General features: G+C 41.8%; 1 protein-coding gene across 1 annotated transcript in view; it reads right to left on the reverse strand.

The window, feature by feature from the left end:
- The window catches only part of LOC116834144 (solute carrier organic anion transporter family member 1C1-like), a 55,369-nt gene that overhangs the window by 24,698 nt on the left and 8,999 nt on the right, over positions 1-21,672 (reverse strand). Inside the window, exons 2-6 of the mRNA XM_032796051.2 lie at positions 8,664-8,809; positions 7,913-8,054; positions 7,679-7,811; positions 6,282-6,412; positions 5,369-5,515 (exon numbers count right to left, since the gene is read on the reverse strand). Coding sequence (XP_032651942.1) covers positions 5,369-5,515; positions 6,282-6,412; positions 7,679-7,811; positions 7,913-8,054; positions 8,664-8,774 — 664 coding nt within the window. The 5' untranslated portion in view covers positions 8,775-8,809. The remainder of the gene's footprint in view (positions 1-5,368; positions 5,516-6,281; positions 6,413-7,678; positions 7,812-7,912; positions 8,055-8,663; positions 8,810-21,672) is intronic.

The raw sequence follows: 21,672 nt of genomic DNA on the forward strand, positions 1-21,672 counted from the left end.
GAAGAGAGATAGAGGTACATTGGGGCCATGAAGAGCCGTGTGCAGCCTTAGATCCACAGACTGTCATTGCCTTTAGAAGAAATTCATTGCCGTAAGCCACGCCGTTCATAATAGACTCGCGTTTAATAACAATAGTTTAAACTATTTATTAAAGCTTTCAGAAAATTGCATTTGCCGCACTGTTGGAGGTTTTGACTACTGTACACAGTATGATGTAAATCACCATGCCAGGCAGGGACATATTTCAACCAGCTGCCAGGATTGTTCATTTCAGATCAATGGGCATTTCTTGTGGAAGCAGAATCACATTGTTGACCAGCAGAGAAAGGACTCCCAACCTGTCCTAATATCATTGTACCAGTTAGTACCTTTGAACTATGTATACCAATACCATAATCTGTGTAACTGAGATGCTATGGCTAAGCAATTTGCCAGAATAATTTGGTGGCACAGTAACGTGGCCATGGACATATTCAATATAATTCATTAATTTTAGGAAGAAGTTTACTAGATGTACTTCCCTAATGCCTGAAAACAGTCTTCATTGGGGATGAGAAATAAAAATGTAGATAGAAAGTCGTTGGACATATACAGAATGGGGCTGTACAAAAGCACACTAATTCCCTACGTCAGTCTACAATATTCGATGATCACGCAACTTGCTGCTAATTAGGACATGGTCAAAGAGGTCACTACAGTCACTCAGCAGCACGGGAAAGACCATGGGTACAGATCAGGGAACGTAGGGAGCCAGGTCCCTGGGGCATGTGGGACCTGCAATTACAATGTTCCTTGAGCGTTCTGGCAGCGATGACAGACTCAGAGAGGTAAAAGTGGCTCAACCTAGAAACTAAACATTTTCTTTGGGTCAATAAGATAAGAAACAAATTTTTTGATGTGAGAATCCTTGAAATTGTTCATTTTCAACTTTCTGAGTTTGAAAATTGTCAGAACTTTTCATTCCAATTAAAAATGATTTGATGACTTTGACATTGTCAACCAATTTGGGATGTAAGACGCAAATGCTGAAAATGGATTTCCTGCGAGGATGTAAATGTCCTATTTTTTTTCAGTATGGGTTCAGTTCAATGGACGTCTTTCCTGGTCATGCGAATAAGCAGACCATTGCGCTCGCCATATGTGCGCGTCGCAGAGATATTGTCCTGGTAGATGGGAAAAAAATTCACTCAAAGCTAGTGCATTGAATTTTGGACCACAATCTGTGTGGGTATGGAGCTTGGTCAACGTAGCTTCAGCCTCTGGGTGTGGCTTCGACGATTTCCACTTGCGCCCGCCTTTGTCTGGCTTGTCTACTAGAGGGCACGGCTACACGTACAGGGGAAAGTCAATCTAACTACCCAATTTGAGTGTAGCGAGTAGTAGCAATAACTCAAGGCAGACGTAGATTACAATCTACTATACCATGGGGTTCACACTATGCTAGTTACGGAGTGTGCATAAGTAGATAGGTAAGGTAAGGTGTTAATGTTTCTTTTTACTGTAAAGGTTTACAAGGGAACCCAACAACCTGACCAGAGGAACCAATCAGGAAACCCGGATTTTTTAAAAAGTAAGGGGGGGAACTCTGGGTTTTTCGGCTTTGTTCTGGGGTCTTTTGTGTTTTCCTCGCGTGTGGTAAACGTAGAGCGTTTCTTCTAACTCCATCTTCTTTCAAATCTGTCTACTAGAGACGTTGGTAGCGACATAGGAATCAAAAGTAATCGGCTGTGATGGGTGCTGCTGTGATTTGGTAAACAGGGGTGTTGATTGGCTGGACTGGTTTATTGGGCTATCTTGTAAGATCAGACAATGTTTATCGCATATTTTCTTCATAAGCAAGGAGCCTGATGATTGAGGTTTGTGCTTGAGAATGCAGTATGTAGTTGTTCGTGTATGTTTCTTCTTTTGTATGAATAACGTGTTTTTTAAAAACTTGTGGGAGTTTCTTTTCTAGTGAGGCAAAGGGATAGAAATTTCTGTACAGGGTATCTGTCTCCCTACCGGTGGCAGACAGAGACGGGCGGGAGGGAAGCATTACTTCTGGTGTGACTTTCCTATATGTTCCCAAGGGCGGGAACGAGCTACGGAAAGAAAGAAAAGAATCAACTCTGTTCTCTGTTGTTTGAGGGTTTTCTCCTAGTTGCTGCACGAGGGTAGAGAGGAGAGGTGAATCTCCTGGAGGTGTTACTGTGACTGGCTTTGAATGCCTGACCTCGGGGAGGTAAATAGCTCTCTGGTTTTGCATTCAAGAGTCTAAGTATAGCATCGCCCAGGCTCCCCAGGGAAAAGGGGGGAGCTGGGATGAGATAGGGAGAGCCCAGGGGGTCTGGGGTCTTGGAGGGGTCCCCAGGGAAAGTTGGGGTGACTCGCGGGGGACCAGGGACCCTAGAGAGCAATCCTGTTGGTGGCAGCTTGAGATAAGTCCAAGTTTCAAATTTCCTACTAAACATCTGTGAGTACAATACGGAAACAAAAGTAATCGCGCTGTGATGGTGCTTTGATTTGTATTTACAGGGGTGTTGATTGGCTGGACTGGTTTAATTGGGCTATCTTTTAAATCAGACTGTTTTTATATTTTTTAGTATAAGCAAGAGCCTGTATTGAGTTTCTTAATGCAGTATTATTGTTCTGTAGTTTTCTTCTCTTTTAATATAAAGTTTCTTTTTAAAACTTGTGGGAGTTTCTTTTCCTATTGAGGCAAAGGGATAGAAATTCTGTACCAGGTATCTGTCTGAAGATGGAGTTAGAAGAAAAGCTTGTTTACTCACAGCCGAGGAAAACAAAAAGACCCAGAACAAAGCCAAAAACCTCCAGAGGTTCCCCCCCTTACTTTTGAAAAATCCGGTTTCCTGATTGGTCCTCTGGTCAGGTGTTTGGGTTCCCTTTGTAAACCCTTTACAGTAAAAGAAAATTAACCCTTACCTTACCTATCTACTTATGACACTCCCGTTAACATAGCATAGTGTGAACCCCATGGTAAGTAGATTTAATCTACGTTGACTTGAGTTATGCTACTAATGTAACTCAAATTGTGTAGCTTAGATTGACTTTCCCCTGTAGTGTAGCCGTGCCCTTAGTAGACAAGCCAGACAAAGGCGGGCAAGTGGAAATGTGAGCACACAGAGGTGAAGTTACTTGACCAAGGTCATACACACAGATTTGTGGTCAAAATTCAATGATAGCTTTGAGTGGAATTTTTTCCATTACAGGACAATACTTATGAGGCACTAATATGGCATGGATGAGTCTTGCTTATCAGATATGCAGAAGAGTATTGGAATGACATACTGGAATAAAAAAATGGAATTTACATCCTGCAGGAAATCCAATATTTCAGCATTTGGTTTAATCCCAAATTGGGATGAAATGTCAAAGTATCAAAATTTTTAATGGAATGAAAAGTTATGAAAATTTTCAACTCAGAAATGTTGAAATGAAACATTTCAGGATTCTCACATCAAAAAATTTGTTTCATTTTATTGACCCAAAAGAAAATGTTTAGTTTCAGGTTGAGTCACTATTACTCTCTGAGTCTGTCTAAGCTGCCAGAACGCCTCAAGGACATTGTAATTGCAGGTCCCACATGCCCCTAAGGGACCTGCTCCTACGTTTCCCTGATGTACCATGGTCTTTCCCTGTGCCTGAGTGACTGTAGTGGGACTTTTGGACCAGTCCTAATTAGAAAGTTCTAAGGTGATCATGAATATTTTGGTAGACTGACGTAGGTAATTAGTGGCTTTTGTACAGCCCCATTCTGTATATTCCACAACTTTCTATCTACAATTTTTATTTCCTCATCCCCAAGTGAAGACTGTTTTCAGTGGCATTAGGTGAAGTATCATCTAGTAAATTCTTCCTAAAATTAATATATTATATTGATATTTCCATGGCCAGTTTATGTGCCAACAAATTTATTCTGGGCAATTGCTTAGCCATGCATCAGTTACACAGATTATGGGTTTGGTATAATAGTTCAAGGTACTAAACTGGTTATGAATGAGTTAGGACAGTTGGGAGTCTTTCTCTGCTGGTCAACAAGTGATTCTGCTTCCAAAGAAATGCCCATTGATTGGAAATGACATCCTGGCAGCTGGTTGAATATGTCCCTGCCTGGCACTGGTGATTTTACATCAGTTGTGCTAAGTGTCAAAACTCAAAGTGCCAAATGCAAGTTTTCTGAAAGCTTTTAATAAAATGTTTAAACTATTGTTATTAAAGCGAGTTATTTGGGAAGGGTGGTTAGGAAGAATTTGTTCTCTAAAGCAATGACAGTCTGTGGATCTAGAGCTGCACACGGCTCTTCATGGCCCCAATGTACCACTCTCAGAGTAAAGCTCTGATTACGCTCCACTTGTTTTGTCAGCCAACAAACTGAGCCATATTGCAAGATACCCTGAGCAGGAGGAAAAGGTGTATTTGGAATTCTTTTCTAGCATTGCTAGATGAGGAAAGAATGCAGAATATTGAAAGCTGAATGCTGGTGGTGTTCTAGTTTTGATGCAGAAATGTTTAAAAGATTGATTTGGGAATTGATATTGTCATAACTATAAAGGGAAGGGTAACAGCCCTCCTGTGTACTATACTATAAAATCCCTCCTGGCCAGAGACACCAAAATCCTTTTACCTGTAAAGGGTTAAGAAGCCCAGGTAACCTGGCTGACACCTGACCCAAAGGACCAATAAGGGGACAAGATACTTTCAAATCTTGTTGGGAGGAAGGCTTTTGTTTGCGTGTTCCTTGTTTTGGAGGTTGTTCGCTCTGGGGACTAAGAGGGACCAGACATCAATCCATGCTCTCTGAATCTTTCTGAACAAGTCTCTCATATTTCAAACCTGTAAATAACAGCCAGGCAAGGTGTATTAGTTTTATCTTTGTTTTCTCAACTTGTAAATGTTCCTTTTGCTAAAGGGTTTACCTCTGTTTGCTGTAACTTTGAACCTAAGTCTAGAGGGGGTTCCTCTGGGCTCTTTGAATCTGATTACCCTGCAAAGTTATTTTCCATCCTGATTTTACAGAGCTGATTTTTTACCTCTTCCTTTCTTTAATTAAAAGCCTTTTTTTTAAGAACCTGATTGATTTTTCCTTGTTTTAAGATCCAAGGGGGTTGGATCGGTGTTCACCAGGAACTTGGTGGAGAAGTCTCTCAAGGCTACCCAGAGAAGGGTTATAGTACTTGGGAGAGAGATATTCTGTGGGGGAGGTAAACAGAGTTTCCCAAATGACTCATAAATAATTTGGGTGGTGGCAGAAAAACCAGATCTAAGCTGGTAGTTAAGCTTAGAGGTTCTCATGCAGGTCCCCACATCTGTACTCTAGAGTTCAGAGTAGGGAAGGAACCTTGACAGATATTGTACATTAATTTATTACCTATGTAAAATGCTGAGTTTTCTTCTTTGGAAAAATCATCAACATATGACATCCCCAGTGGCATAATAGGCGCTTCACCAATTCCACATAAAAGGTTTCCCATCAGTACAAAGATCCACAGATAGGAGCTTGCTACTTTTTCACATCCTGTAGGGAATACATATTTACATTTTTGGAAACAGCTTTCAGAAGAACTTATTTGCAACAGAAATGAAATAATGCCTTTTGAACAATGTGGAGAAAAATACCCATGATATATTTGATTACTGTCTGTTTTCTTCACAATCTGCTATACCTCATGGGGTCCATTTTATAGCCAGCCATTCAAAAGAAAATCTTGGATATTCTGATGAATATCATAATATTTTGATAGGATCCAGTGATACGATGAAAAATATCATTAGATTGCAAGGGGATGACATTTTGCTGGCCACAAAAAACCTGGAGGGAGCAGTAATCTTTCAAGCAGGATGTCCCAATAACAGGCCTGATTGTGCAATGCTTACTCACATTGGTGAGCATTTACTCAGACAGGTCATCTCACTGAATCAAGGCACTTAAGTACGTGTTTAACTTTGGGCACCGACTTAAGTGCTTTGCTTAATCAGGACAATGAGTATGTTTTCTTTGGATTTTCTGCCTCATACTTTAGTGGAATTACAGAAGGTTGAATATGTATGTAAATAACAAGAGGTTAGAATCTGGATAATAGGAGTTCTACATTTAGCTCTTTCTATTTTCTCCTCAATTTATATACATGGCTTCCATTAAATTTGGAGGATGGGAGGGAGGGGAGAGGTGATTGGAGAATATGCTTCCTCTTAGTGGTTTTAATATTATACTTTCCAATAAAAAGAGAAGATATAAAATGAAGGTAACCAAGACCGAGTCCAATCGCAGAGCTTTTGCTTACCAGAATTTTTCAACTCTCTAGTCATTTCCACAGCATCTAAAGTTGGACGATGTAAAGGTAATACTAGAGAGCATGCTGATAAACTTGTAGAAGAGTTCTCCTCTGTAAGTTGTATTCTTTCATAATTATAACTGGAAAATAATGGTGTAAGATGTAGCTGAAATATAAATGACTCATCTTTTATGAAAATTGTACATAAAATCGGTGCTCATGGAATTACTTTGTCTATTATATGAAGGCAGAGTTGATAGACAAATAGCTGTGGCTTGGGTGTGTCACATCTTAGTGCTTCTCCAAAGAGAATTGATAGTTGTTGATGCACCTTTATATGGGACTGTAATGCTGTTCCCTTGCTAAGAGATGTGAATGGTTGCACGTCCCTTAAGCCAAACCTGGTCACAGGAATTTTAAATTCAGTTGTGACCACTCACATTCCAGTGTCTGGCGTGGCTGCACATTCAAATAGCTGTATGTTTTTATCTAGAGACTTCATTCAGAGGAGTCAAGAAGAGACAGTGGAATGTTATTGGTGTTTGGTATTGTTCAGGGTTTCCACATTCTGACAGCCAGGTTGTTATTTTTACAGCATCTAGGAGTTAGTATAGTACAGTGGTAGCTTCTAATAATGTGATGAAAGACAATATGATCCATGGCTTGTTGCCACCCTCCCTCTGGATATTACATTTGCATTGTGGGGAAAGGTTTATCTTTCAAAGCTCTACTGAGAGCATGGATTAAATCAATATACCCCTCACTGGGCAGTGCCATGCAATTCTCAGAGACTGCTGGCCCTCTACAATTCCACAAGCAGAGTAGAGATTGGGGCCTTTTCTGCTCTGTGGTCCACATAGCCCCAGTCAGTATCCCTAGTCAATCTTTCTTTTATGGTAATTCCTCCCTGGCTAGCCCTGTTCTGGGAAGAAACAAGCCTCTCCCTTTGGCATGTTGGGGAGCAACTTCTTTCCATTATGTCATTCCTTTAGTGCCCTGGTTGTAATATATGGCAGCTGTGGGGATGGCAAAGGGACAGTGCCTCATACAGCACCCAGAAATTAGTTCTTTCTGGCAGCTATGTATGATGACCATTGAAAAAGAGGACGGTTCCATCAGGATCTGTTGGCTAGTTCTAGATCCAAGTCACATTCTTTGAACATGAAGCTCTGGCTGCCCCTGCACCACAAAACCAGGTAGGCTCAGAATAGAGCCTTCAGTAAGTTAGAGAGTCAATGAATGCTAAGATATCATGCCCTACCCGGCTACTGAAACCATCCAATCTTTAGCGGAAACTTTAATTTGTCAAACCAGTTCTTCAGCTTTTATCTCAAGTGTACTGAACAAAATATGCTTCAGAAATTGGAGTCTAAATGGTGTATAATGTAATAATCAGCCATATTTACCGTCCCATTAGGAAATGAGGCATCACTGATAAAAATGTTCCAAATGACATGATGAGACATCCAGCAGCAATTACTTTGGGCCGGTGAACCTTTGATCCAAGGTAGCTCACCAGTATCATCACCATTAAGTTACCTGAAGAGATATAAACAAAGCTCCTATGAGAATAGCTGCTTTTAAACAAATTGTCCATTAAAATGCTCATCCTTTTTACTCCCAAAGGGAAAGATACAGACCTATCTCAAAGCTGCCATCAATGATGCCAACAACTGACGATGAAATTTCAAATCTCCTTTCAATTTGAGTTGACATACTCTTCATGTAGCTTCCAGAAAATCCTTTGGCAAAAAAGGAGAATGCTAGTGCCCCAAGAAATATCTGAAGAAAAGGAAATGAAGTTGATTAAGAACCATCTTAGCTCAATGATTGGATGGCTCAGGGGATTGGCAACGAAATACAGACACTAGATGTGTTGTTTCGGTAAAACTTCCTTTCAGTTGTTTTCCTTCAGTCAACAGATTTTACTTTCTAATTAGGCTGGCCTTCAAACTCTCATGTTTTGCAATGAACTACGTTGAGCTTCAGCTTCACTGTTTCTATGTGCAATCTGAGAAGGGCTGCCACAGGGGGGAATGCATTCCCTGCCTACATTTTAGTCTTTGCTGTTGCTTTTCCTGGCAAGGGTTTCCTGTGTAAAGCGATTTAAATGCAATAATAATAATGAATGTAGCCATAGTTACTGTTCTTATTACCACTCTGTATATTTCTAATGCACTCGTTTCCAAGATTCAACCTGATCCAAAGCCCACTGAAAACTTCCATTGACTTCATTGGGTTTGGGCTCAGACCATAAAGCAGTAACATTTCCTGAACTTTAATAAACAGTGTGAAGTACTAGCACACTGAACTCAGTGCATGTTGATAAAAAGTCAAACCACAGTTCTCCATGTTTTTTAGCAATTAAAGGTTGAGCTGTGGTCTTTATACCTTTAATTTGGAAAAATGAGGGTACATTCTCTTGACAGGAAGTGGCCCAATACTTCTGTCCAGGAAAGGTGGATTGTCTTTAGATTGATCAGGAATCATTCTTGTTTCCATGGTGTTGCTCTTCTAGATTGGATATATAAGTCTTCCTGTTTGGAAAAATTTGTGAGTTATTATTTATATGGCAATCACATAATATCTGTTCAATATCTTCATCAATGATTTAGATAATGGCATAGAGAGTACAATTATAAAGTTTGCGGATGATACCAAGCGGGAGGTTGCAAGTGCTTTGGAGGATAGGAGTAAAATTCAAAAATGATCTGGACAAACTGGAGAAATCGTCTGAAATAAATATGATGAAATTCAATAAGGACAGATGCAAAGAACTCCACTTAGGAAAGAACAATCAATTGCACACACATACAAAATGGAAATGACTGCCTAGGAAGCAGTACTGCAGAAAGGATCTGAAGTCATAGCAGATCCACAGCTACATATGAGTCAACAGTGTAACACGTTGCAAAAAAGGCAAACATCTTTTGAGATATATTAGCAGGAGTGTTTGAAGCAAGACACAAGAAGTAATTCTTCCACTCTCTCTGCCTGATTAGGCCTAAACTGGAGTATTGTGGTCAGTTCGCATGCCACCTTTCAGGAAAGATATGAACAAATTGGAGAAAGTCCAGAGAGGAGCAACAATAATTATTAAAGGTTTAGAAAATATAACCATATGAGGGAAGATTGAAAAAATTGGGTTTGTTTAGTCTGGAGAAGAGAAGACTGAAGGGGAACAGAATAACAGTTTTCAAGTACTGAAAAGGTTGTTACAAGGAGGAGGGAAGTAAATTGTTCTCGTTAACCTTAGGATAGAACAAGAAGCAATGGGCTTAAATTCAGCAAGGGAGGTTTAGGTTAGACATTAGAGAAAATGTCCTAACTAGCAGGGTAGTTAAGCACCGGAATAAATTTCCTAGGGAGGTTGTGGAATCTCCGTCATTGAAGATTTTTACTAGCAGGTTAGACAAACACCTGTCAGGAATGGTCTAGTAATACTTAGTCCTGCCATGGAGTGCAGAGGACAGACTAGATGACCTCTTGAGGTCCCTTCCAGTCCTATGATTCTAGATTCTATTATTAAAAGCATGCAGGTGCTTTATAGACAAGTAGATGACACTACCTGCCACCAAATGTTACTCAGAGCTGTTCAGAGAAACTTCTAACCATATCTGTCGAAATAAGAATTCATTGAAATCAAACTACTTCAATTTGGAGAAGACCGAAAAAAGATCCAGCCATGTCAGAATGTTCGAATTTCAACATTTTTGGAACAAAATGTTTTGATTTTTATATTAGTTTTCTTTTTTAAAAAATTATATTATTTTATGTATCATGATATAATAAAAAATAAAAACCAACAAAACAGAAACAAAACATTTTGATTTTGTGAAATGAATGTTTCAACTGATCCAAAACCTTTGGGAACTGGGTTGTGGGGAATTTTCTTTTGCAGAGAATTTGAAAATTTCAGTTTCTGTTCAATTCAGAAAATAGCCAAATTTCAAAAGCGAAAGTCCTCATAAATGGAAACTTTTGTCCTCACACGCTGTAGTATATACAGATTAAAGGCATATCCGCAAAAACGTATGCACAATGATGAATGCTAGTCTATTAACTTCAGTGGCACTACTGGTGTGAGTAAATTACTCATGGGCATAAGTTGTTTGCAGGATCAGGGCCCAAAAGACAGATAATTATAAACAATGCAGAGGTGGAAAGGAGACAAGAAAACAAAGGGCACTGAACTCAATCATAAGATACTATAGTGGAACGATGCAAAGCTAGACTGAAAAAAAGCACATGCTATTCAAGAGTATTTTTCACAATATGTTTCACGTGAGGCTAATAACTGGAAGCCTATTTTAATGTTGCTGTAAAACCATTTTTTTAAAGACTCAGTAGAAGGGTGCTCTTCACCAAATGGGATGGTCTGAGCTACCCAAATCAGGGAACACAGTGAACTGAAAGGAAATGCTGACTCAAAATCATAGAATCATAGGGTCTGACAGGGCTGGCCTTACCATGAGGCGAACTGAGGTGGCTGCCTCAGGTGTCAGACTGGGGTGAGGGGGGCACCCTTAGGACTCAGCGTGTAGAAAATTGGTTCTGTGCTGGTGCATATGTATTCTCTTTGCTCAGAATGCACAGAGATGGTGGAGTGCTGTGCTGGAGGAAGGAGGGCACAAGAGACATAACAGGCAGGCAGGAGAAAAGGTGAGAGGAATAACAGAAAGCAGCAGGAGTTGCAGGGAGAGAGGTGGAGGAGCCTCTTATGCAGGACTGAAAGTAACTTAAAGGACTTACCAGTACGCCAGAGTCCTGAGCGGGGGCATGGCCTCAACTGGATGAGGTGTGGCCTCAACTGGAAGAGGCGGAGCCTTCAAGATTTAAAGGCCCTGGGGTCTGGCTGTGGATTGGAAGCCCCAGGGCCTTTAAATCTACCAGAGAGCTACACAGCTGCAGAGGCGCCAGGGCTCAGGAGTGAATTAAAGGCCCAAGGATCTGGCCATCGCGGAGCTCCAGGCCTTTAAATTACCATGGGAGCCCGGCTGCTGAGCTCTGCGAGGATTTAAAGGACCCTGGGCTCCCCACAGCAGCAGGATTCTGGGCCTTTAAAATCACCGTCGCAGAAGCTGGTCCAGTCTGGCACGCGTACTGGCTCTTGCCTGTACGTCGTATTGGCTTACTTTCACCTCTGCTCTTATGTACCTCTCTAGCACCCCCAGAAGCCTGGACTGACTAACACCAGCTTTCAGGGAGCTTCCTGTTTCCTGCTGCTTCCTTGAACCCACTTGAGGAGAACAGGCAGTCAACTGAAGAGGAGCAGTAGACCCTTAAGACGTTGATATCTTCCTCACTCAGGCCCTGCACCAGCCTGCCTTATTTGACCCCTTCACTGAGTGTTGAGAGCCACTACAGCTGGCACAGAACAGCAGTCATGAGTGAAAGAAGAAAACGCCCCCTGGGCAGCATTCAAAAAAGAAAGCAAGCAAAGGAAGCTTTTCTAGCAAGCAGGAAGGACTCTCCTGAGACATAGACACAAATGTTCACGGTAAGCCTTCTGGCCCCAGTGAGAATGTGAGTGGTGAGGAGATGCCTGATCTTCCAGTAGTCAGAGTGCAGGTGACTAGCAGCTACTGCAGCATCCATATCTCCATCTCAAATGTATTAGCCATGCACATTCCTGGAAAGTGTAGATCAGAGAAAGAGTGGTGGTGGAGGCACAAGAAACAGCTGCTGCTGAGTTTAGTTCCTGAAGTCTACAATGATCCAGGACTGTGGACCCCACTCGATGCAAGTAAAGCCTGAGGGACTTCCTTGTACTGCATGGGCCACAGCAACTGAAAAACTTCATGTTCCCCAAAGACAATGAAAACAGAAGTTTCCATCCAACACATTACTGGTGTGAAATCCCCAATGATGACAAAGTGGAGAGACCATGGCTTATGTACTCAAAACCCCAGAATGCTGCATACTGTTTTGTTGAAAACACTTCCAGTCTAATGTTCCAGCCACACTGAGTCTTACAGGAACAAAGGACTGGAAAAATCTGACTAGAAATCTGGAATGCCATGAGAAGGCAGCAAATCAGCAGAGAACATTCCATAGGTGGATAGAGCTTGAGAAGAGACTAAGGTTAAAGGCCACCATACATAATCAGCATCCAGAGAAGATTGCATCAGAGTCTCTTAACTGGAAAAATGTTCTGAAAAGGTTCATTGCCGTTGTGAGAATGCTTGCTACCCAAAACCTAGCAGTGCATGGCACTTCAGATCAGCTGTATGTGCCAAACAATGGAAACTTCCTTAAAATTGTGAAGCTGATGTCTGAGTTTGATGCTGTACTTGAGGAGCATCTAAGAGTCACCACCCTCGAAATGCACACACACCACTACCTTGGAAAAACAATTCAAAATGAGATCATACAGTTACTGGCAACAAAAGTCAAACAGAAGATTGTGACAGATCTGAAGTCAGCAAGATATAACTGTTATTCTGGACTGCACCCCTAACATCAGCCATACGGAACAAATGACTTTAATGATGCATTTTGTAACAACAACAGAACCTAGTGAAAATGTCCCTGCAATGGTGACTGTCAGAGAGCATTTTCTATAATTAATTGAAATTGATGATATTACAGGGGCTGGTATGACAAATGTGCTTCTTTAAAAGCTGGAAGATATGGGAATTGCGATAGCTGACATGAGAATTCAAGGCTACGATAATGGTGCCAACATGAGAGGAAAGAACAGAGGAGTGCAGGCACAGATCTGAGAGTTAAACCCTCGAGCTTTTTTTGTCCCATGCAGTTCTCATTCACTGAACTTGGTGGTCAGTGATGCAGCATCAGTTTCTAGTGAGGCTGCAGAATTTTTTAATGTAATTCAAAGCATCTGTGTATTTTCCTCTGCATCAACTCATCAATGGCAAATTTTGAAGCAACATCTGGGAACATCCTCTCTGACAGTGAAACTATCATAAGCATCTTTCCCAATTCTGAACCTTAGCGTCCAAAATGTGGGTGCCTAGCATGAACCTCCAAGCTTAATTACCAGCTTGGATCTTATCTCGCTGCCACCAGACAGGAATTACAGCGCTGCCTCGCTCTGGCTCCCAAACTTTCCCTGGAGGGACCCCAAGACTCAGAGACTCTGAGCTCACAACAAAGGGAATAACCACTTCCTTCCCTCTCTCTCCCACCCAGACTTTCCCTCTGGGCTAACCTGGGAGTACTGATGCAATCTCTTTACATCACAACCAAGAAGCATGTCCCTCATATTCACAAAGAGACAAACCCCAAATACAAGGAACAGAAATGATCTATCTCTTCCCCCACCATCCCTGGTGCTGCAGAGCTTACCCTCCGTCAGACTAACACAAGGGAATTGCTCCCTTCGTTCTTAGCCTGCCCAGAGAGAAAAACTCAAACAAGTCTTAAAAAGAAAACTTTATTAAAAGAAAGAGAAAGACATAAGAATAAACTCTGCATCAGACAATACAGGGCTTATTGCTTATAAGAAAAATATGAATAAACAGTCTGATTCAAAAAGATATGCAATTGAAACATTCAGCAAAGCTACACACATGTAAATACACCAAAACAACATAAAAGCCTATATTGTTTCTACCTGTACTATACATTGGAAACAGAAATTAGACGATAGAAAGAACCTCTCATAGCTGAGGACAGACAAAAGATCAGACCCAAAAATTCCCCTCCCTGACTTTGAAAAAAATCCAGTTTCCTGATTGGTCTCCTACATGTCAGGTGTTTGGTTCCGTTTGTTAACCCTTACAGGTAAAAAACATTAACCCTTAGGCTACTATTAACAGACAACCACTGAGTGCCACACAATGGGAAAGTCGAGTGGAGGCGATAAAGCCTATCAAACACAAATTGGGAAGATAGATGATCATAGTTGCCAATTATGGAGGATAATGCCATGACAGAACTGTCATGAAGAGAACAGTGGCGTAGGTAAATGGATCACCAGAAACACACATAACTTCAAATTTCTATGTGGTTTAGGTTGTGGCATGACATACTGTTTGAAATATAATGTTGTAAGCAAGAGATTCCAAGGTGTTGACCTTGGTATATCTGGGCAATGGAACAACTGGACAAAGCAAAGTCATACCTACGGTCTTACCAGTCATGATGAGGGAATTCAAACCGTCTGAAGAGTGCACAGAAGTTGCAGAGAAACTTCACACTGAAGCTATTTTCTCACCCATCGCAAGAATACAAGTCACCGAAGATGACATTTTGATTACAAGGCAAGCAATAATCCATAAGAGCCCCAAACACAATTCAATGTTGACTTCTTCAACCAGGTGCTAGAGAGCAATACAGTCAGCTGAAGAACATTTCACAGCTCAAGGATCACAACATATTATATATGTATATTTGGGCTGTGTATGATATTCCAAAACTCCTCACTATACCTGAAGAAGACCTACACCAGCAATGCAGGGCACTAGAGACAGTGTTGACACATGATGACATATGCATATTGATGTGAGTGATTTAGGTGATGAACGTGAAAGCCCTTTCCAAGATATATTTCAGCAGGATCAACTCCAAAGGCTGTTCTGGAATATATATACACAAATCAGATAACCATGCTCTTTACAATGCTTTTGTGGTCTCGCACAAGCTTCTAACACTTCCGTAACAGTGCCAGTGGAGAATGCAGCTTCTCAGAGCTGAGTTAATAAAACACATCTACACTCCACAAATGACACAGGAGAGGCTGATCAGCTTGCACCATCTCATAGAGCATGAACTGGCCCAGACTGTGGACTTTCAGAAGCAGTCAAATCTTTGCAACCAACAAGGCACAGAAAGCACCACTTTGATTATTCAAGAGATAAAAATGCCAGTGTATCTATGCAGACAAGAAAAGTTACATTTGCTGTTCAGTGTGTTGAAGTTAAGTGATTACATTTTTTGAACAAGGCATTTTAAGTTGTTAGTTCTCCTTATTGGGGTAGGTAGCAGAGCAGTGCGATAGAGGAGTAGAACAGAAGAAGGCAGAATTGAGAACTTTTCAAAGTTTGGCCCAAGCGAGGGGGTATGGGAGCATCATTTAAGCTTCCGCCTCAGGGTACCACAATGTTGTGGTCTGGCTCTGGGGTTTGATGAGGATTTAAACAAGTAACAGAGTTTAGGGACAATCTGTGCTGAGACCAATTGGTGTAAAAAAAAAACATCACTGAAGTCTTTTTTTTGACAGTGCTAATTTGTACCAGTAGAGAGCATTTGGCCCGTGACGCTTTTATCCCATCTCCTGTATCTTAAATAATATACAGGTCAAGGGTTTTGATTTCAGAGATGCTACATTTTCATTAGGGGGAGGGTTTTTCAAAGGTGGCCTACTACCCAGCACAGTAAGGAAATTCAGTGCTTAGGTTTGGGCTACATAATGTCACATGGAACTTTGCAGAATTTGTGTAGGCAGAATTCACAGGGGTGAGGCTGTCAGTGTGGGACTAGTGGACCAGAGGCACTTGGATGGGTACCTGGGTTCTATTCCTAGCTGGTGGCCTTTTGGTGACTTTGGACAAGTCATGTTTCCTTCATCTATGCTTCAGTGTCCCCAAAAGGGAGGTTTAGCCTGGACATTAGAAAAAGTTCGCTACCAGTCAAGGTGGTTAAACACTGAATAAATTGCCTAGGAGGTTGTGGAATCTCCATCTCTGGAGATATTTAAGAGCAGGTTTTAGATAAATGTCTATCAGGAGATGGTCTAGATAGTATTTGGTCCTGCCCATGAGGGCAGGGGACTGGACTCGATGACCTCTTGAGGTCCCATTCGCAGTCCTAGAGTCTATGAATCTATGAATGCTACTAACTTCCCTTGAAAAGTGATTTGAAATCTAAGGATGAAAATACTATGTAAAGTGTTAATATTATGGATTATAATGCCATTTACAGATTAGCTGCTCTGGCAGCCTGGATCCATGCCATGCAGCCCAATTCTGGGGCACAATCAGGAGGATAATCATGTGCATTCAATAACAACTACATGAGGACTATGCTTATATTCTTGCCGGCAGCAGCAGTCACAAGGCCCATAGGCTGCTTTTAGTCATCAGTGGAAGTACCAAAGTAAGCAAGGGAATTGACGTGCAGCTGCAGACATGGGTATGCAGCCTGTCTCATTGACAGCAGCAGGAAGTATCAGTTTGTGAAAACTACCTATTTCCAGATATTACGAGACGGGCACAATGACAATTATGAAGATGGAAGTTCTGTGATTGGAAGGGGACCAGGATTTGCATGGCAGAAGGCACTTGGGGAAGGCAGGCAGGTCCCAGAGAGAGGGATTTTCAGAAATGCAATTATTCTGAAAATGCCGTCTGCCTGCCTCTCTATTCACCAGCACACTCATTGTCATATGGTTAAAGAGTCATGTAGGCACATGCTAACAGAGTTTGTGCACTCAGGATAGTGTAAGGGAAAATCAGGGACATTTCCAGAAAGGTTCTCACACTCCAACACACACACATCGTGAGTGATTCAACTGAAGTACTGAACACAAAAAGTTCTGTGTGATCCTGGGGAGGTGATTCTGGACATTGTAATGCAGTGAGGATAAAGAACTCAAAGAAAGATGAGAGAGGAAGTTCTAGCTTAATGAGGGCAGAATGACAGGCACTTATCATGGATGTTGCACATGGGAATGTATTTCATGGGTAAAGAACTCATTAGGTCCCTGCTGCCACATGTTATAAGTTTTCTGCTTCCCATGTATAAATGCTGAAGTCTTATCCTAAATCAAGACCATTGCTATCAATGCATATGATCAGGCATGTTGAGGCATGAAGTATTTAATGGGCATGAAATTGGAAGAAGCTCAGTGATAGGTTGATTTGGAAACCACTAAAGTTGTGTTGATAGGGGAGGCAATTGCCCTAGATCTGATCTTTTAGGAGCCTCAGATTAATTAGAAGCAGCTTTGCTGGCTGATTTCTACCAAAAAACCTTTTGCTGCGGCATCCCCCCAGTCCACCAACTCCATAACTACCCTGGGCATCGACACGATATCCTCTAAGTGGCCCAGTCAGCGCATCCTGGGATTAGGTAGGCCAGCTCTGTAGCGTGTTCCTCATTAATCACTGCCCTGGCCCTGCTTCCTGAACTCTCTTCAGTGTGGATTGGCCTAATGTCTTTAGGCGTAATGTGTGCCGCTTTTTGGTTTCTAACCTCTAGTCTGTCACTCCTCTCTCCTGCAGCAGATAGCCACACACTCACATCAGACCGCTTGGTCTGATTCTCCTGCTTGGCCGGCTTCTGTGCGCCTCACACAGGATCAACAGCCTAGCAGCTACCCTACCAAAAACACCCGCCCTTGACCATGAGGCCTAGCCAATTGGCCTAGCCAATTTTTTTAGGTTCTTTATATTTCACTCTAACAGCCATTGCTCAGGGTTATCCAGGCCAGTCATCAGTGGGCCCTTTCATGAGGCCTAGCCAATTGGCCTAGCCAATTTTTTTAGGTTCTTTATATTTCACTCTAACAGCCATTGCTCAGGGTTATCCAGGCCAGTCATCAGTGGGCCCTTTCATGAGGCCTAGCCAATTGGCCTAGCCAATTTTTTTAGGTTCTTTATATTTCACTCTAACAGCCATTGCTCAGGGTTATCCAGGCCAGTCATCAGTGGGCCCTTTCATGAGGCCTAGCCAATTTCCACTATGTTCCTTCTTGCCTGCTCTTTCAATAGAGCCCTTGGAGGCTGTTCCAGTAATAAGTATGTTCACAGGCCTGCTCTGGCAAAGGGAGAAGGATATCGGTGCATTAACTTGCTCCTGCTAACTTAGTCATGTCCTTGCCATGAGTAGAACAGTAGCACCTGTTTGAGATCCTGGTAATCATTTTGGGGCTTCTGACAATTCAGGATGACTGACCAACCCCTTAACCATGTCCCTCTTCCATTGCATTGTTCTGGTCTCCCAGCCCAGGGTTGACTTATCTGAAAACTCCAGGAGTGCCCAGAAAGGCCAAAATTCACATCTGAGCCACCCAAATCTCCAATTTCAGCAGTACTAGCTTTGGAAAATGTTAGTTTTAATGGCAATTGAAGAGGTGCTAATCATTAACAATTAGATATCAAATCCAATAAGCATTCACAGTTTAGCTCATTAATGTATTGTGTGTTCAAGCCTACTCTAGTCTTAATGAGTCTTGAGCTGAAAAATGGAGTTCTCTAAAGCAAATGAACTTTGTGCCCTCTTATCTTTTGCTGACGATTAACTGTGTACAATATCTGACTCCTTTAGATAAATATTATTTAAATTGCATGACCGGATTTTCTTCTCTAAATGTTTAGTGCTATACTGTTAGACTAAGGATTCATCTTTAAATGATAACAAACAGTAAACTCTATGTAAGCATTTTCCTGCTCTTCTTAGTGATATTTTCAGTGAGCAATGTGTAATAATAGGAATCCTGAGAAACTATTGAATCACTTGTGTAAACAAGTTTATAAATAAATCTGTGAAAATACCGGCTGTCCACAATCATTGTCCTTTTTTTAAAAAAAAGTATATTTCGGCTTTAGTTATACTCTACCTTTGTCTTTTGTGGATTTAAATAGTCTCTTCCATATTTAAGCAAACCCCCCAGCAAACAAACCCAGTGTTACTTAGTGCTACGTAGTTTTCCCTCTTCCCCCCCATAGGTAGCATTTAATCATTAAAAAAAGGGAGGTGGGAGAGAAACTGAGAAAGAAAGAGTGAGAAAAAGAACTTACTTGTGCCACTTCTGTGTCAGACCCTTTCTTCTCAGTGCTGGAGAGCTTTTGGGCAGGATGCCAGTGTAACGTCTCGGCAGGAGGGCTGCCTTCTTTAAAAGGTAGAGGATACAACACAACATTCCTAAACCTCGGTGTTCTTTTTTACTGTGATTTCAAAACTTTTCCAAAGACGCTGAGACAACAGATTTTCAAAAAAAGGCAGATTTCTTGCAGAGTCACTAATTTGGCATTCTGCCTTCTAGAGAGCAGCTAGTACCAGCCTCTCACGGAAGAAGAAGGAAAAAAAAAAGGTTCTTCATTTTTTTTTAACAGAGTAAATGCTAAACTGGACTAAGAACCTTTCACACTGAAAATCTGATATCTGTTTGGTGGCCTGTGTGAAAGAAATTTGAGGGTAAAAGCTCTGTTTCTAAATGAGTATCCACATCACTTTATAAACATTACAACTTGCATTAATTGATGCTCTTACTGAGGGTCTCAGTAGACAAGCCAAGGACTGAATTATCTCTAGTGACTGAACTAACCCTTCACATCTGGAGATCCTGGTACCTGGTACGGACCCTTTTTGCCACACCAATGGCACAAAGAGGCCGTAAAGTTGCCCTAATTGGGAGCTGAAGAAAAGGGAGTGTGACTGGAAAAGAGGGCATGGCCGTAACTCAGGAAGTTATTGGTTACCATAACAGTCCCAAGTGAGTGTTAGAGCAGCTCTGAGGCTGCTCTAACTTACTTCAGGGACCAAACTGAGGATGCAAGGAAACACAAAGGTGGTTCCCCTTTGTCCTCTGATAGGTCCTGTGCTAATTTCAGATCAGTCAGAAACAAGGATGTATCCCATTATGTATAGCTAATATGGCTCTCTCACACACACAAAACCCCACACACGTGCCCTGTTTAGAACGTCAGCTCTCAAATCCAGCAGAGCTCATACATTCTTTGAACCAGCTTTCAGCATGCTTCTTCTGAGTGGAAGTGTGATCTATGCAAATACAGATACTGAGCTGGAAGCCATTCTAGTTCTCACTAAAAGACTATTAGAGAAACAAAATTTTAACAAGGCACGCAACAGCCTGGTGCTTACTTTTGTCAGAAGTGAGAGAAAATTGAACCACAAAAATTGATTTTATTTCCAATTTAGAAACCATGATTTTTAAATATGCTGTAAATGTAGAATAAAAGGAGTTTTCCTATCGCATAACGTCTATACCCCTACACTAAAACAGGGTAGCTGGGATAGCGTGCTTTTTAGCAGGGGTAGACCGACGTGCTAGTTGGGCTTGTGCTGGCCTAGCACACTAACAATAGCACAGGCGACAACTTGGGTTAGCCACCAAGTATGTACCCGAGGGGTCCAGGTGGGCACATTTTCGGACAGCTAGCCTGAGCTGCTGCCTGTACTATCTCACTTACTCTGCTATTTTTAGCATGCTACCTCCGCTCGACGTAGCAAGTCTGTCTACCTGCGCAGGGAAGCACATTTCCAGCTGTAGTGCAGGCATCTCCTAAGGCACTTTGAATGCTAAACATAATCAGCCTTCTTCACACACATTGGACATCACCAGCTGAGAGGTTTGCTAGTGGTTCATTTGACTCAGTAACGTATTAAACAGTTTACTTTTTAATCCTGAAATTGAAATGAAATTGTAACCTAAAAGATATTTTAAGCAACTCAGTACCACCTCTTATCAGAATCTTTGTAGGTAAGTGCAATAATCTATTCAGTCATGTTCACAGCTGTAACTGTGTTTTGGTTGTGTGATGGGGCAAGGCCAGATGGCTACAGTAAAGTACTGAGGAACGGGTATGTTAGCCCCAGGCTAAACAAATCCCTAATACCATGGTACCCAAATGGCAGTTGCTCCAGGTTAATTAAGGCACCTGGGGCCAATTAAGATCTTTCTAGAAGGCAGTGGAGATAGCTACATTGATTAGAACACCTGCAGCCAATCAAGGCAGGCTAATCAGGGCACCTGGGTTTAAAAAGGAGCTCACGCCAGTCAGGTTGAAGGAAGCCAGAGGGAGAGGAAGTGTGTGTGAGGGAGCTGGGAGCAAGGGGCGCAAGGAAACTGAGATTGAGAGGGTGTGCTACTGGAGATTGAGATATATCAAGACAATCAAAGCATTATCAGACACCAGAGAAAGAATGTCTGTGGTGAGGATAAAGAAGGTGTTGGAGGAGGCCATGGGGAAGTAGCCCAGGGAGTTGTAGCTGTCATGCAGCTGTTACAGGAGGACCTTTATAGACAGCTGCAATCCACAGGGCCCTGGTGGAATCTGGAGTAGAGGGCGGTCCGGGTTCCCTAACCTCTTAACTCCTGATCAGACACAGGAGGAGTTGAACCCCAGACTGCGGTTCCACCAAGAGGGGAAGATCACTGGGAGCAAATCCCCGTAGCGCAGGACCCACCAGGTAAAGGAGGAAATTTGTCATACTACATATTATACTATCATGCTTTTACTTATTAATATTTGATTATATTGCTTTGCTTGATTAGAATAGTCAATGTTTCCCCCCTAAAAAAACTGCTCTAGGATTGGACTCATGGAGTCATTAGACTTTTAAGGTCAGAGAGGGAACATTAAATCATCTAGTCTGGAACCTCCCTGCAGCAATGCAGGTCCGCAAAATCTCACCACCCACTCCCGAAAACAAAGACCCCTAACCTAGTTTGAGCCACTGAAGTCCTCAA

Source organism: Chelonoidis abingdonii, chromosome 1, assembly GCF_003597395.2.
Source record: "Chelonoidis abingdonii isolate Lonesome George chromosome 1, CheloAbing_2.0, whole genome shotgun sequence".
NCBI classification, from domain to species: Eukaryota; Metazoa; Chordata; order Testudines; family Testudinidae; genus Chelonoidis; species Chelonoidis abingdonii.